Source organism: Sciurus carolinensis, chromosome 13 (assembly GCF_902686445.1).
Source record: "Sciurus carolinensis chromosome 13, mSciCar1.2, whole genome shotgun sequence".
NCBI classification, from domain to species: domain Eukaryota; kingdom Metazoa; phylum Chordata; class Mammalia; order Rodentia; family Sciuridae; genus Sciurus; species Sciurus carolinensis.
The window spans coordinates 49329456-49347075 of record NC_062225.1 but is presented as its reverse complement, the minus strand read 5'-3'; the positions used below and the strand labels follow the sequence as shown (position 1 = coordinate 49347075).

Here is a 17620-nt window from a genome sequence, read left to right as displayed (position 1 = left end):
CTAATATGAACCACAAGGGAAACATGTTAAGTCTCCTAAGCTGACTCTTTTACAATGACATCCTAATAATCATTCAGTACTAAAAATTTTCTAGCCCAAAAGATAGGTGCTTTTCCTCTTACATAAATTTATTGAGTTAAATGACCATTATTCTCACTGTCAACAATTTCATACAGCACTCCATTTACTGATACATCAAAATTAGTTAAGTGCAAATTAACTTTTTGCATGCCATAAAAGAATTAAGTTCTTATGTTGACACTAAGGTCATGGGGGAGTGGAATCAAAGAAATTTCAGTAGGCCTCATTTTTGAAATACTGTTTAAAATCAACCTTTTATTTTTAAAGTTTTTGTACAATTTTTCTTATACTTAATTATAAAACTCATGAAAAACAAGTTATTTTAAGAATTTGACAAAATTCCTAGGCAGTTTTCCTTATTTAAAATGACCTTTCGTCTTCTTAAACCTAATAAATACTCTAAAAAGTTCAATGTCTGTGCATAGTTTTCAGAGCAAAGTGAATCGGAATTATAGAAACTGGGAATGACCAGAAGCAGGGTTATGATTCTAATCAACAGCTACACAAAATATGGAAAAGACAAGTAAGCTATAGTTTTAAACAGCTCCTTGAAGGTTTTTAAGATTTTTGTTGCAAAATCAGCAAATAATTCTCCCCTTTGTGTATTCTGAAGGGGAGTAAAGAGTTATGTCCTTATTTTAATGTGATTTTCATTAATTTGCTCAGTAATAAAATGTTGAAAAATGAAGATCTTAAATTACTGAAACTAGTAATTATTTACTTAAAACTTAAGCTAAAGTTAATACATCCTCATTTCATTCTAACTCAAATGTTTTCAGCTGAAATGAAATGGTAGCATGAAGAATGAATTGAGAAATTCATTCAAAATAGTAAAATGCTAAAAAGCAATTAAAATCATAGAGTTCACATTCAAAACATTGAAAAAATTTTTATTAAAAACAATCCATGTGTTTTTTGTGCTACAAAATCCTAAAGCAATGTTGACTGCAAGCAAAAGGAAGAAGCATACCCACTCCCCATCCCAAGTACTTTAGAGAAGAGTATTTATCTTGTCACTCAGTAAACTAGCAGATGAACTGAGTATATCCACACTGACTTCTTTTTTTGGCAGTACTAGGGAGAGAACCCAGAGATACTTTAGATCTAAGCTACAGCCCCAGTCCTTTTTATTTTTATTTTGAGATAAGGTCTCACTAAGCCCAGCCTGGCCTCAAACTTGCAATTCTCCTGCCTCAGCCTCCAACCGGCAGGGATTATTCGCATGCGCTGCCACACCCCACTCACGCTGGTATTTTTTAACTGATTCACAGACAGTTAGTTATTCTATTTTGGTACCATTATAACAATCTAAATAAAAGCTTAAAGAAGTTTAGACAGCTAAACTGTGACTGAGATACTGCTGACCTAACAATTACAAACAAAAAAGGTTAAAGTGATACGGCAACAACAATAATATACCACCAGTAGCTCATTAAGTGACTCAAAATGTATGCCAAATGAAAAAACAGTATTAAACAAATAGCTATTCTTACTTACAAATTAGTAACTGGCTCTCCTTTCAGTGGAGGTAGGAGGTTCCCTGAGCCAATTAAACAGTTGTGCACTATAGTCAGACTCTGTAGAACATCATCTCTAGATAAGAGGAAAAAAGCATTATCATATTTTAGAACATTCCAAAATTCCCATTAAACAAGACTTCTAGAGTCTTAAAACATACAAACTTTATCAAGTGGGGATATATAAAATCATATCTTCAGTTTACCAACTTAATTAATAGTACAGGATAACTAAAGCTGTGGATGTACATCAGTAGTAGAGCATTGCCTAGGCCCTGAGTTTGATTCCTGGCACTGCCAAAAAATTCTGTTTAGTATTGGATAATTAAATACATTTATAGCTAATACTGGACCTGCTTGCATTTAAACAGGCTCTAAATAATTAATAACAAGTGAAACAAATTAATCTCTCCACCACTGAGGGCTACCACTAACAATAAGGGAAAACAGCACTATAGAAGATTTTTCTAGTTTAATGTGCGTTACCTCCCCACCATCCCATAATGTGAACTGAGAGGATGAAACCCAGGGCTTTGTGCATGTTAGCCAAGTTCCCTATCATCGTGCTGGATCCTCAGTCCTTCTCTTTCTCTCTTTCTTTTTTGGACACATGGTCTCACTAAGGTGTCCAGACTGGTCTCGAACTTCTAATCCTTCAGCCTCAGCTTCCTGGGTAGCTGGAATTACAAGTGTGTACCACAGTGTCTGGCTTTATCTCATCTCCTAAAGATGAAACTAGCTCAACACTTGCTTCCCAAAAGTAGTTTAACATACTGCAAAGTTAACATCAGTCATTTGAACTTCTTCCTCAAAGTCTACTTTACTGAATATGTTTATTAAAGATTTCTGGTGCTTGACACATATTAATTTTCTTACCATAACTTTAGAACTTTAAAACATTAAAGCTGGGGGGGGGGGGTGCATGTCTATAATCTCAGGGACTTGGGAGGCTGAGGAAGGAGGACTGCAAGTTCAAAGCCAATTTAGTGAGGCCCTAAGCAACTTGGCAAGACACTGCCTCAAAGTAAAACATTAAAAAAAAAAAAAAAAAGGGCTGGGGATGTAGCTTAGTGGTAAAGCACCCCTGGATTCTATCCCTAGTAACCTCCCAAAAGAAAACTTTCAAAGATCAAAACTATGAAAATCTAATGGTTTCAAAGTAACTATTCCTTGTTAAATACCTAGACAATAAAAAAAAAACCTCATAGAAATACTTCTCAAAACAACATTAATGTTAACAGTGTGAATGACTAAAAAGAAATAACCAAAAAAATCTAAACTTGGGAAAGGAAAAAGGGATTTTCTTTCAAAGGTGTATACCTACACACTTTCAAAAGAAAGATGGCAAACTGCTAAGCAAAAAAGTTTCTACTATAAACTACAAAAAAACCTAGTTCTTCTATTTAAAATGTTGCTCAATTTTGTTATACCACACTATAACAAATGGTTTTTAAAGTACATTTATGGCAGCATTTCAAAACAGTGAATATAAATATATCACATATCAACAGATGAATGGATAAAGAAACTGTGGTAAAAATAATAATATGGCATTTGCAGATAAATGGATGGAACTGGAAAATACCATGCTAAGTGAAATAAGCCAAGCCCCAAAAACCAAAGGTCAAATGTTTTCCCTGATAAGTGGATGATGATACATAATGGGGCTGGATGGTAGGAGAAGAATGGAGGAAATTTAGATTACATAGAGGGAAATGAGAAGGAGGGGTGTGAGTATAAAAGATGGTGGAATGAGACAGACATCATTACCCTATGCACATGTATGATTACACGAATGGTATGAATGTACATCGTGCACAACCACAGAAACGAAAAAATGTACCCTGTTTATGTACAATGAATCAAAATGCAATCTGTAAAAAAAATTTTAAAAAAAGAAATAAGCACTAAGATTCTTTTTTTTTATTAATTTTTTTTAGTTGAAGATGAATACAATACCTTGATTTTGTGTATTCATTTTATGTGGTGCTGAGGCACAAACTCAGTGCCTCACATATGTGAGGCAAGGGCTCTACCACAAAACCAGCCTACACTAAGATTCTTTTTTTTTTTTTTTGGTGCTGGGGATTGAACCCAGGGCCTTGTGCATGCAAGGCAGGCACTCTACCAACTGAGCTATATCCCCAGCACTAAGATTCTTTTAGACTGCAATTAAATAATACTAATTGATTATAAAAGAAAGCCAACCTAGACATTTCGAGTTCTCCATCCCCACAATGCTGTAGTTTGTCAAGCTCAGGCTGAAGAAAGGAGTCCAACAGATAGAAGGCAAAAGAAACTTCCTCTGAAGAAGGAACATGCCACTGGATTCCTAGATTCCATAAGTCCCCAGGTTTACCCCAATCCTAGAAAAAAAGAACATTTGTTAATTAACTTGAAAAGTTGAAAATAAACATGTCTATAAACAATTTAAAGGGCTTCAAAGAAATGGAGAAATAATCCAAACCTAACCAAAAAATACACAAAAAGAGTGGTATAAAAACATCATATCAACACTTCATTACCACTTGTGAAAAAAGGGATCACAGAACTGGTGTGGTGGCACACACCTGTAACCACAGTGATTCAGGAGGCTGAGGGGGGAAAATCACAAATATAAGGTCAGCTTTAGCAACTTAGTGAGACCCTATCCCCAAAAAAGCTTAAAAGGAGCGGGGAGATAGGAGCTGGGCATGGTGTCACATACCTATAATCCTAACTACTTGGGAGACCGAGGTAGGAGGACTATTGAATCTAAGACAAGTCCTATCTCAAAAAATAAAAGGGCTAGCTCAGTGGTAGAGTGCCCTTGAATTCAATCCCTACTATTCATCCCCATCCTGTGAAGAGATGGGAAAGCATGGAATATGTTCAGTGGTAGAGTGCTTGGCTACCATGCTCAAGGCCCAAGTTCAAACCCCAGTACCACAAAATAAATAAATACATAAGTTAAATTAAATATTTAAAAGGCTGTAAGTTCAGTAGAAGAGCACTTGCCTCGCATACAGGAGGCCCTCGGTTCCATACCCAGTACCATTTAACAGGAAAATTCTCTCCAAAGAGCCACTTAACATCATAGTCAAGAGTGATAGCAAGTTTATGTGAGGTTAGTTCATGGAACAACAAAATGACACAGGATTACAGAAATTAAGATATGTCAGATCAAGTTGTTTTATATGTAAACAGAAAAAAAAACTAGAGTTTGGCTCCATTTGAAAAGAGACACCACAAGTTTAATATACTATAATAATAGTTTCAATATTTTATTTTAAAATAAAGAACTGATATCTCTATATACAAGAAAACAAACACATTTCAAATTGCTCAGGAAGAGAAGGCAATTTATTCTTGAATCCTAAATTATTAAAAATGCTTGCCTTGATAGGAAAGTATTCAGAAGGAGGTTTGTCAAAGCCACCTGGCACACTGCAGTATTCTGTAGGGTAGATAAGTGTAGTAGAACGAAGAAGATGATGCAAAAGGTTACAAGACAGAGTGTAACCCTGCTTACAGGTTAAATGTAGGGTTCTTTGGAGAATCTTTACAAGCTGCTCCCTATAAAGAAGCAACTTCTTCCCATCTACTCGAGTAATCTAAAAATAGGGGGAAAAAGAGTTGAAGATATTTTGGTTAAAAAATCAACAACCAATAATTAATGCAAAGTTCAGTGCTTGGCCACTAAAGTAGCCTTAAAATAGTGTTTCTTAAAATGACTTTAATTCATTTTAGAATTTTCATTTTAACTGTACTCTAATAATTTAACTCTATTTGGACATCAAAACACATTTTCTGAGCTTAGGCTTTCATACACCAAAATAATATCCCTTTCAAAAGGGTCTACCTCAGTCTCAGGTAGAGTACTTGCCTGGCATATATAAAGCCCTGGTTTTTATCACCAGTATCACAAAGAAGGGAGGAAGGGAAAGAAAGAAAGGGTTGGAAGGGAAAGGGACAGAAGGGGACTGGAGGGGAGTGAAGGGGAGGGGAGGAGAGGGAAGGGAAGGGAAGGGAAGGGAAGGGAAGAAAGGGATAAGGGAAGAAAACAGGAAAAGGAAAAAGGGAAAAGGGGAAAGGGAAAAGGAAAAAGTAAATATCTTTTAAAAGAGACAAAATTTGAACTGCTTAACTATCTCATAAGGGAAACTGAAGTTTGATTGATGGCCAAATTTTAAATCAGAATGAATCCTGAATCTAAAAAACTTTTTAATTAATGAATTATTCATATTAGAATTAATTAGTAAAAACCTCAATTGAGTAGGTTTTTTATTACTACTACAGCTGTAGCAATAAGCCTTTGGTACTGGGAGAGTATGAGATATTTGGACTTCTTCAAGCTATATCAAAAAACTTCTAAAACTTTTGGCTTTCCATATTTTAAAATCAACTTGTCAGAAAGGGTTTAAAAGCATATTAATATTTTCTTCCAAAAACTTACAATACCTCTGATAAAAGTTGAAGATTCCATAGTAATTCCTTGTCTAGCTCTTCTTCATTCAATACATCATCATCTAAAAATGGCAAAAAACTATCAGAGAAAAAAAATATGCATACAACTAAATAATTTTAAAATATTTCTATTAGCCAGTGGGGCAACTTATACTTAAAATCTTGGAAAGCTGAGGCAGGAAGATCTTAAGTTTGAGGACTGTCACAGCAACTCAGACTCTATTTCAAATCTTAGAAAGGTTTTTCAAAAGAGGGAAGTACTTAGTGATAAAGTTTCCTTGGGTTCAATCCCCAATGCCAAATAAAGAAAGAAATAGATAGACAAATAAATAAAAAATATTCCTGCTTAGTATTTCTAATATTTAAGAAAAATCTCTTTCAGGGAGATTTTTATTTCATTATGAAGATGCATTCACTATTAAAGGAGGTAGAAAATAAATTTTCAAGAACATAAATATACCAAAATAAATATATCAAGAATTCTGCCTCTATCTCAAAGGATAAGTGATATTTAAAAAAATAATTCCCAATAGGTATCGTATGAAAATATTAAACAGAGAAGAACTTCGAAGCTACCTGCCAATAAGGATGAGTCATCTTGGGGGAGGAAATTCCTTCCCAAAAATATAAAAAATAAAAGACTGCAGAGTTCAAGGAATGTATTTTCATTAATAGAGTTCTAAAAATGAAGAAAAATATTTATCTGAACTTGTAAAGACAGAATAATAACTTTATGACTTACTCATTGTAAGCTGAGTTATAACACTACAGCAGTGAGGAACAAATAGCTTCAAAGCTTCTTCTGGGCAGCACTGAAAACAAATTTACAAAAATAAGTTTTTTTGAAAGGCAAATATTTAATAGTCACAAAATATACACCAGCATTGTTTTTAGTGGCTAAGAGGGGCTGTAAGCAGCTACTGTAAACAGTACAAGTACTTCTAAAATAATTAACCCCGCAAACTTGTTGGTTGTTGAGACATTAATTCATCAATTCAAAAAACTAAACTCACCTTTACAGCAGCACGGCACATGTCCGCCACCATGCGGCCTGCTACTCTTGTTTCAAATATATGTGAAATAGAAAAATTAAAAACCTTCTGGAGGGCCACCTGTTAACATATATAAAAAATAAAAATGCTTAATCATCATTTTTAAGAAAATTAAGCATCTTATGGAATAAAAAAGAAAATGATAAACATACTACACTACAAATAACAAGAAAGTAACCATTTGATATTATACAATTTACTTAGTAATGTTACATTCAGGTCCAAGAACAATCTTTGCAGACAATCCTAACTTGAACAAAACATTTAAGGAACAAGATTTTACTTGCTACAAAAACTGTATGCATGAAACAATAGCTGAGAGAAGAAAATGCTATTTAATTATGATGGCGAGACCAAAACGTAGAAATTTCTGGAATATGTTAACACTTAAAATCTAACATTCTCGGGGCTGGGGAGATAGCTCAGTCGGAAGAGTGCTTGCTTTGTAAGCACAAGGCCCTGGTTTCGATCCCCAGCACCCAAAAAAAATCTATCATTCTCACAACTACTAAGTATAAAAATCTATCACTGCTCTATAAAGACTTGAAGCAGTCTATTTAATTTTATAATCATGCCACAGAATTTGTACTTGCTTGCTGACTTATGAAATGAGTTCTAAACCTGGATTAACAATGCTGAAAACTATAAACAACATTTTTTCTGTTAAACAAGAGATGATTTATGTTCATTTCTTTTTTTTTTTTTTTTTTTTTTTTGCGGTACTGGGGATCGAACTCAGGGCGTTGTGCTTGCGAGGCAAGAGCTCTACCAGCTGAGCTATCTCCCCAGCCCTATGTTCATTTCTTTATACTAACAATCTTAGTATCTATCAAACTGCTATAGGGCAGTTTGGCTCTGAGTCAGGGTGAACATGTTAAACAGTGATAATCTTGGACAAAGGGAAAAATAAAAGAAATTATCAAATAAAGAGCATTCTTAAAGACCACACTGTACATACAGGTACCAAATATCAAATGCATTATGAGGATGACTATTTCTAATTCATCAAAATTTATTCAAAGGATATAATTTCTACCATGTGATGGCATAAATTAATTCCCAAAATTTCTCTGAGTAATTTAATTGTAAATTTTTACAATATAGTCATTTCTCATTATTCATGGTAGTTATGTTCTATAAAGTTGCTGGGAATGCTTAATTAGCAAATACTTGACCACTGCTTCTAAGGAAAACACAGCATTAGGTTGTGAACCTCTGGTCACAACATTTTTATCCGTACATAAACCCGTTTTTGGTGTGTATCTGTTTAGAGACATTTATTTAATACTTATTTTTGATTCATTAACATTGAACTCACGGTCAACAGCTATATAACTCATGGCTATCGAAACATCCCTAACACATTTTTTGCCCCATTAGGCACAGCACAATTCTTAGACTTAGGAACACTAGACCTCACTGAAGCATTAAACTCTTGGGAGCCATTTTTAACATCCCCTATCCCCTCCTCATACCCAGGATTGAACCCAGGGACATTTTACCACTGAGCTAAAGCCCTGGCCCTTTTGACTTTTTATTTTGAGATGGGGTCTCACTAAACTGCTGAGATTACAGGGGTATGCCACCATGCCTAGCCATTTTTAACATGCTAAAACAGCAAAATCACTAATGAAAATTCAAACCAATGAGACACTAAAAGATTAAAGGACACTTGTTTACATTAGAAGAGTTGAAACAAGAAGGCAAAGTGTAGCCTTGTTCAAACTTATGCCAGGACCCTGTGTATTAGTTAATTCAAATTTTTTGCCATTCTACACAAATCTTCACAAAAGCACTGATATGAGGGTTATAAATAAAGTTAAGCAAGTGGTAAGATTTGCAAATATAAAATTTGTAAGTAATGAGAACCAACTGTGAAGGTTTTTTAAACCTTAGTATAAAAAGGGAAATCTTGTATGGTACATACACTTAAATTAACTGATACTCTATTTTAAAACACACACACACACACACACACACAAAATCTTACCATAAATATTTCTTTGGAACACTGTGTGAGAATTGTGCTAAATGTAGAAGACAGACCTAATTCAACCAAACTCTCCAAGTGAGTCATTTTCTCAGTTTCAGTCTCTTCTCTTGTTTGCTCCAATGTACTACTTTCTATAAGTCCAAAGCATCTAAATAATCCAAACAAAATATAATTTTAGCAACTAAAAACTGGTTTAACATTTGATGATAATTAGATAAGCCTCTACTGTCATGACTTTTCAAGGAATAGTTAATTTGTACATGGCTCACAGATCAATTGTTCTGTTTTCACTTCACAAGCAGCAGACTTAGGTAGCAGTGAAATCGTAAAGAAGGGTTACAATGCAGAGAGAAATTTCTCTGTCTAGGGCAGGACAGTCATTTTCTTGAATATCAAAGGAAAGACAAGTCTGGGCTATCAGCTCACCTGTCCATAAATTGTAAGACGAAATCTTCAAATTCAGCTGTGGCTGAACAAAGTTCTCGTTCCACCTGTAACACCCAAGTGTGGAGAAAAGATTACAAATAGCCTTTGATCTTTTTTCTCTTAACAACAAAACTCAACTTTGGCATAAAAATAGATTTAACACTAAATTATTGTGTTGTATACTGTGAGAAACAACATCATAATCACATCAATTTAGAACAACTCAATTCACTACTTTCTAGGAACCAAACAAAAGGTAATTAACACATTTTACAAGGGTCAAAAACAACTCAAGCAGTCAACTTTATTACCAATTACAGTTTTCAAACTGCTGATATAAATATATAAAGGACAGTGTCTCACTACTTGATATCCAAATGATGCAAGTCAAGTATCAACATGATTACAATAAAGAATATAGTTGTGAAAGAAGCAACATAACCCTCTTCCCCTCAAAAAATTTCTTTCCATTAGCTGCCAATGTACTGGGAAAGTTTAGTACTAACCTAAGTTGATAGAAAAAATTTTGACCCACTTCCTATGGTACATACTATGCAGACTATCTTACCCATTGATGGTTTGGCATTCTATTTATACCGTCCTAGTAATAAAACTCTGTAGAGTTACCCAAGGTTGTTTTAAAACTATTAAATATACATTATGAATGCACATACTTTAAAGATTAGAACTCAATCATTTTTGTTTATTATTTCCGTAATCAGACGGTGCTGGGGACTCGAACCCGGGCATCCAGCATGCGAGGCAGGCACTCTACCACATGGGCTACAACCCCAGCATAATCATTTTTAAACAGAAGCCATCCTTACTTCTGTTAGGTCATCCCTTTCTTGTAGTACAGACGAACAATCCACTAAAGGCACCAGAGTAGAAAATGTTGCTATAAACTGGAATGTGATCTGTGGGAAGATGCAAAGGATTTTCAACATTAATCATATAATTCCAATTCAATTCAAGTTTACCATAAGCTAAAGAGCCCTGCCAAAAAAATTATCTTGAGGAAAATCCGACAACAATCTTTCTGAACATTTTTCCCATAAAATTTCATTTTTAAGTTCTGAAAAATTAAATGGATGTTACTTCAGTTATGAAATTATATTCAATTTATTTTCCACACAGTTATTTATTAGGTTTACGCACAAAGTTCTCCAATCTTTTGTCACTGAGAAGTTGACTGGTCTTCCACCTCAAAGTATAAGGGTAAAAATAAAATGTTAATGCAGAACCTATGTTAATGCAGAAGTGGAAAGAGGGGAAATGAAAAAGTGATACTAGAAGAGCTGTATATAAGCAGAATTTGGCATTTTTCATCACATGGTATAGTTTTAAAAAATACTTGTTTAAGGGCTGGCGATATAGCTCAGTTGGTAGAGTGCTTGCCTTGCAAGCACGAGGCCCTGGGTTCAAATCCCTAGCACCACCAAAAAAATAAAAAATTTAAAACAAAAACAAAAACAAAAAAACTTGTTTAAGAAAAAATAGCAAATGCCTAATGAGCTTTAAAACACCATATGATCAGGGCTGGGGATGGATTCGATCCCCACCACCACAAAAACAAACAAACAAAAAACCCCAAATTAAAAAACAAAACAAACCCCAAACCAAAAAACTCTTTATTATCATTAAATATATACAGGTTATGGCAAATTACTTACAAAGGAAGGCATTAGATACAACAATTGCTCATGAATTTAAACTTAGGCAACTACATATATAATGCTGTTATCATTAGCAAATTTTACAATGAATGGTGTTATGAATAACTTTAAATTTTAAGTTTAAAAGAGATTCATTTAGCAGGGTGAGGTGGTGCACACCTGTAATCCCAGCAGCTCAGGAGGCTAAGGCAGAAGGATCTCAAGTTCAAAGCCAGCCTCAGCAATGGCGAGGTGCTAAGCAACTCAGTGAGACCCTGTCTCTAAGTTAAATACAAAATAGGGTTGGGCATATGGCTCAGTGGTTGAGTGCCCCTGAGTTCAATCCCTGGTATCACCTCCCACCATAAAAAAAAGATGTTCATTTACAAAATACAAATACAGAACAAAAAATCATCAATATGCTCACCATGCATTTACTAAAGTCATTTGGATCCACCCCAGGCAATGCTCTCATTAACAGAGGTAGCATATGTGTTGGACCTTCAGGAAACCATCTGCCCCCTGATACCAAACTTCGGGCTACTCCAATTACACAACTTAAAGTAGCTGTGAGCTGGTGAGGTTCTGTTAATGTCTCTAATGCAGGATATGTTCTACAATTTGAAAACAGAATTTTATAACATTAAGTATACTAAATTCATAAACTGCATTGTGACATAAAAAATAAATCAGCGGAATATCTGGAGTGAAAATCTGCTATCAATGTTAATAGAATTACACATATAAAGGAAAAGTATACAAAATAAAAAGGATACAGACTACTGTATCTTTTTCTAATCGCCTATTATCATCACCTCTAACCATGCAAATTCCACATGAACAAGAGCATAAATTGATGGACTTTTGAGTTATTTCAACCATCTTAATCCACATTATACTAACTTAATGGTTCAATTAAAAATAGTAAATTAGAATTGAGGAGTAAGTTACAAATACCCCACTCATCGCTTTTATAGGAAATATAATCTTACTGAAATATCACCTGATCCATACTTTTCTAAAAAGGCTTGAAGCTTAAAATCACAAATCAGTTATACAAAACATGAGAATATTCCTGACACTAGAGTGAGTGAACTGTGGGGAATAAGACAAAAGGAATCTTTGATCGCTAAGTATTTAAGTGCAAAGAACATTCAATCTATTTTAAGGGGGCAGGGGAATCTAAAATACAGTTATTTTAAATTCCACTTATAGAGGAAAGGTAAACAAGGGGAATTTCATTATAAATTATATAAGTGGGGAAAGGAAGGATTTATAACAGGGATTAAAAAATTACCAAACCTATGCCCTATTTTAAAAAATGAAGGAAGCCTATTACACTGAATAATGTTTGGAGATGCAAAACTCTAAAGTGTACACTACCATGAGTGGCTTACAGTTTTAATTTTTAAAAGTTTTGCATTTATAAAATAAAAAAAGAAATCTAAAAATAGGTCATGTCACATCAACACAGCACAAAGTAACAATTCAAAGTCTCAAAAAAATGACGTCTTGGCCAAGCACACAATATTACTCAATATATTAAATTTATTCAAACATTGAAAATTTTTTAAAAATGTGACAGATATATGTATTATTTTCAAATAAACTCTTCCTTCTATAAAACATTTACCTAACTATTCATAATTATTCAGTTCAAAAATAAATAAGGTCAGGACTGGGGTTGTACTCAATGGTGGAGTGCTTGCCTCCCATTGGTGAGACGCTGAATTCAATCCTCAGCACCACATAAAAATAAATAAAGGTATTGTGTTCATCTACAACTAAAAATATTTTCAAAAAATAAGTAATAAGACAAAGGAAAAGTAAAGAAACACTGAAATTCTCCTTCAAAATTTTACTTATGCAAATAGCTGAAGTCCCTCCTCCCCAAGGAGCATTAAGGAACCTACCACAATGATTAGCTGCTATTACCTAGTAGAAGTCAAGTAGCAAAGGACACTGGGAACTGAGGAAGCCTACCTTCCCTACTCCATTTATTAATTATGTTCCATGAGTTGAAGAGTTTCATTGTTCCAAGACATGAACACAAAAACAGGAGTGACTAGCACTGAGGAATGTAAGTGAGTGGTATAGTGTTTGCCTAGCATGTATGGGGTTCTCATTTACACCCCCAGCACTTCCAAAGAAATGAGACTGGGAAAGGGAGGTACAACCTAACTTGGATATTCATGGCAATGAAAATAGGGTGAGACCACTTCATAAAGCAACTGAAATGTATAGGTAATGAAATCACATTGTGATCAAGATCTTTTTTTAAAAATTTGTTCTAATTAGTTATACGTGACAGCAGAATGCATTTTGACACACTGTACACAAAAAGAGCACAACTTCTCATTTCTCTGGCTGTACAGGGTGCAGAGTCACACTGGTAGTGTAATCATACATATATAGAGGGTTAATTGGTCAAGATCTTTTAACAGTGTGTTCCTCCACAAGTAAATGTGACCATATTACACATCCTAAATCAACAGTGGTCTGGATTCTTCCACTAAGGACCCTACACAAATTCTTACACAATTCAACTGCTAGATTGCTTTGGGATCCAAAAACTGAAATGTTTCCCTCTACCTTTCACAAAGACATTTAGAGAAAAACGATAAGGCTCAAGTTCAGGAAGTAGAGAAAGAAGAGGCTTAACAGAAAGCTGAAGTAATCAGCTCTGTAACTAGGTAATTAGAGAGCTACTTTAGATACTGTTTCAACATACAAAATAAAATGAATGCAATAAAATGTATACTGTAAACATAGCTAAGATTATACAATAGATGAAAATAATTAAGATAAGAAAATTTTCCTCTGTTATCACCAATTCACTGCCACATTCTCACATCTCAATACTTAGAGACACTCACATTTTGAAGGGGGGAAAAACATCTTAATTTATGAGAAAAAACCTGGGAAACTTAAATGTGCAGATAATCCAATATACTTATGCTACCCATTTCCCTTTCATTTTTTCTCCCTAATAAACCTTTATCAAGTTACCAATCATGTTAAAACCTCTTGCTTCTCCTCAAAGAACAGATAAAAGCACTGAAAAATGCAAAACAGATGCCACAGAGAGGAAAAGGAATAGATAAAAAGACTAATCTAGCTATAGTTGAAGCTTCCACTAAACAGGTGGACTTACCTTTCAAGCACAGGGGGTATTACTAACTCAGGTCTCATCAGTGCAAGATTCTGCAGAGCCTGGGCTGCTTCTAGACTACCAGTTTTGCTAAACATAGCCAAAAGAACAGGCTGAATAATGCATTGTACAAAGTCTGTAACATCTTGATCAGTAAGCTTATGGCTATCAGGCACAGGAGTTAACCAAGAGGGCTTCTTGTATCTTTCACGATGCAATCTTCTAACAACACTGTTTGGCAGCCGCTGAAGTAGTTTCATTAACTTGTTCTGGGGATAAAGATACAAAAAGTTCTAGGTAGTTCCAACTTTCTGTTGTAGATATTTATGGTTCCTTTCTATCCACTCAAGAAAGGATTTTTTAAATAACAGTTCTAAATACAAAGATTACTGAATAACTATATAGAATTAAACACTATCAATTAATTACTAATAATAATAAAAATGAGTTCTGCCATGCATGGTGGTACACGCCTATTATTCCAGTGACTCAGTGGATACCAAGTTTAAGGCCAGTCTCATCATTTAGCAAGACCCTCAGCAACTTTAGAGAAACCCTGTCTTAAAATAAAAAATAAAAAGGACTGGGGATAAGCTCAGTAGTAAAGAGTCCCTCACTCAATTCTCCAGTACCAAATAAATAAAATAAAAATGAGTTTCAAATTCTAGTTTGAAGACTTTCTAGCACCACTAAATTTTCTGTTACATGAAAAGCCATTTTAAGAAAGTAATTAAAAAAGAAAAAAAAACAAAAAAAACAGCTGACATGATAAAATAGAAAAAATGATCCCATGGCATTTTTGTTATTGTCTTCTGCAAAATATTGCAGTTTATCATCAGTAACCACAGCAGTATGCCTTAATTTACTTCTGTACGTCCTGTGAACATAGTAAGTTAATAGGCAATAGTTAAGTATAACCACATTTAAAATGTTTTGAACACTACAGAACAAAATGAACATGCTCACCAGCCAGCGCCCATTATTTGAAGGATGGTAAAAAGATGTGATGCTGTTAAACAAACCAGCTAAGTGTTTTTGCACTAGCTTACTTGGTCCACCCTGTTCAAATAAGAGAGTAAAATGTCAGTATCGACATTATATACTGCAAAAAAGGAGAGAGGGTCAACAGGCCCAGGCCTATACCTAAATCTCTAATGTGGTTTACCTTCATCCTGATGACAATAATTAATTCTATCTCTTATTAGAGTCAAAACAATTCCCCAATGAATTTCATGCAAAGTAATTTAAAACATTCTACAAAAAATAAAAGCAATTTACTTAAACTAAATTATACACCTGGAGGGGAAAAGTGTATTTGCAACTTAACAGTACATTTTAAAGTTCCGAAATAAAATAACATGCATACTACAATTTATCAAAAATAAATATTATCCAAAAATAACTGAAATGGTTAGTATGAAGTACATAAGGCATTTCTTAAATAAATCATTAAGTAAATTTCTCATCCTTTGTAATGGGGAAGGGTGCTTTCCATAAATGCAGTGAATATTTCATGATTACTTCCAAAGGCTTAAAATGTCAAAACTTGTTATATTCAGCCTCATTTTTACTCAAAAGAAAATTATTTTTATTTCTCAATCTATTACCAAAACAAACACAAAAAAAATCAACCACACAACATAACTTGGAAGAAAAACGAGGGAAAAAATCTAGCTTTCATCTATGAAGTTGATAAAGCACTACAATTTGACCTTAAAATCTTTTTGTCCCATGATGATCTTTCAAGACACAGCACGAAAGTAAGCTAAGATGTCAAATTACATTAGGAACATGACTTTCCACTAACATGAAATTCATGTTCATGTTTCTCAATCTAGAATACTAGACTAGGCCAGATACCATAATAATTCCATAGCAAAATACTCACAAAATCTCCAAACTTCTGACAATTATTACCATTACAGATTTTATTGTTGTGGTTGTTTTGCAGTACTGGGAACTGAACCCAGGGGCTCTGCTCCTAGACCAGCACTCTACAACCAACCCATTCCCAGACCCTTTTGAAATTCATTTTGAGGCAGTGTCTTGCTATTGTTGTCCAAGCTGGTCTCAAACATTTCTCCTGCCTCAGCCTCCCTAGCAGCTGAAATCATAGGCATGAGTCACCATGACCAGTTTCTTTTTTTTTTTTTTTTCACTTTTACACTTAACACAAAGTGAAGCTACCAATGAACTGTGTGAGAAAGCAGAGTAAAATGAACTCAAGGCTAATGCTAATCACCATCTAGGTCTGTGGTTCCCAAAAAGTGAGTTTCACCTTACTGCCTATATAAGATAGTAAACAAACATGTTGCTGGGTTCCCCCCCCCCCTTATTGAATGATAGGAAAATGGGATTTCCTAACAATAAAAGAGTAAAAATGATTGGGAGTTTTAATTTCTTGCTATAAGCTTGTACCAATCACTTGGTCTTTTCTGCAGAAATGACATGGAACAGAATATTAATTCAAAGAGAGAGCTCTAGAAGCATTATATCAATGCTAAATCAGAAAATTATAGTTGTTCTAAAGCTGCATTCTTGAGAGATAACACCAAAATCTAAACTTCTGACATAGTTTTTATTTTCTTAAAGGATGACAACAAATTGATCCTTTATACTTCTCCCTTCACTTAAGATAATTTTAAGAACTCTGTGTTCAATATAATAATTTACGTGAATATTAACAATGAAAGAATAAGGGGGTTTCTGATCAGTTCTGAGTTCTGATCCTATCTTGGGAGTCTTTTTATCTGAGTCTGGTTCTGAATCGATAAAAATGTTAAGACATTTTGAATCCCTCAAAACTCTAAACTTCTGTAAGATGCTTTTGTTAAGAAGATTTACAAATGGTAGATTATGTCTACATTCTAGATCTGATAAACATAAATATACCACATCAGAAAATATTCAAGAATCTTAGCAAGTCCTAGGCCCTGGGTTCAATCCTCAGAACATGAAAACAAAGAAGCAAGAAACAAAATATCCAAGATTCAAGTGACCAACCAAACCACAAACATGGAATCGAATTTTTTGTATGGTTAAGGCAAAACAGAGATGACAAATTTATTTATTACAAACCATCATGGCAGTAATCCATATGACAGCATGGCCTATATCATAAGCATTTGTTAAAAATCTTGGAACTAACACTTGACTGCTTCCCACTGGGAGGTTCAAGCTTCTCAGAATCCTTGTAAATATCTTTAAAAAGAAGAAAGAAATTTTTTTAAAGAATTAAGAATAAATATTTATAGGCATCAAATTAATTCCTTAAATAGCTTAGCGTTATACATTAGTGA

General features: G+C 34.2%; 1 protein-coding gene across 1 annotated transcript in view; it reads right to left on the bottom strand.

The window, feature by feature from the left end:
• The window catches only part of Psme4 (proteasome activator subunit 4), a 103410-nt gene that overhangs the window by 54165 nt on the left and 31625 nt on the right, over positions 1 to 17620 (bottom strand). Inside the window, 13 exon segments of the mRNA XM_047522318.1 lie at positions 1579 to 1674; positions 3807 to 3964; positions 4976 to 5191; positions 6039 to 6106; positions 6787 to 6856; positions 7058 to 7156; positions 9087 to 9237; positions 9516 to 9580; positions 10343 to 10432; positions 11598 to 11784; positions 14325 to 14590; positions 15288 to 15380; positions 17400 to 17522. Of these exon segments, the coding sequence (XP_047378274.1) occupies positions 1579 to 1674; positions 3807 to 3964; positions 4976 to 5191; positions 6039 to 6106; positions 6787 to 6856; positions 7058 to 7156; positions 9087 to 9237; positions 9516 to 9580; positions 10343 to 10432; positions 11598 to 11784; positions 14325 to 14590; positions 15288 to 15380; positions 17400 to 17522 (1682 nt within the window).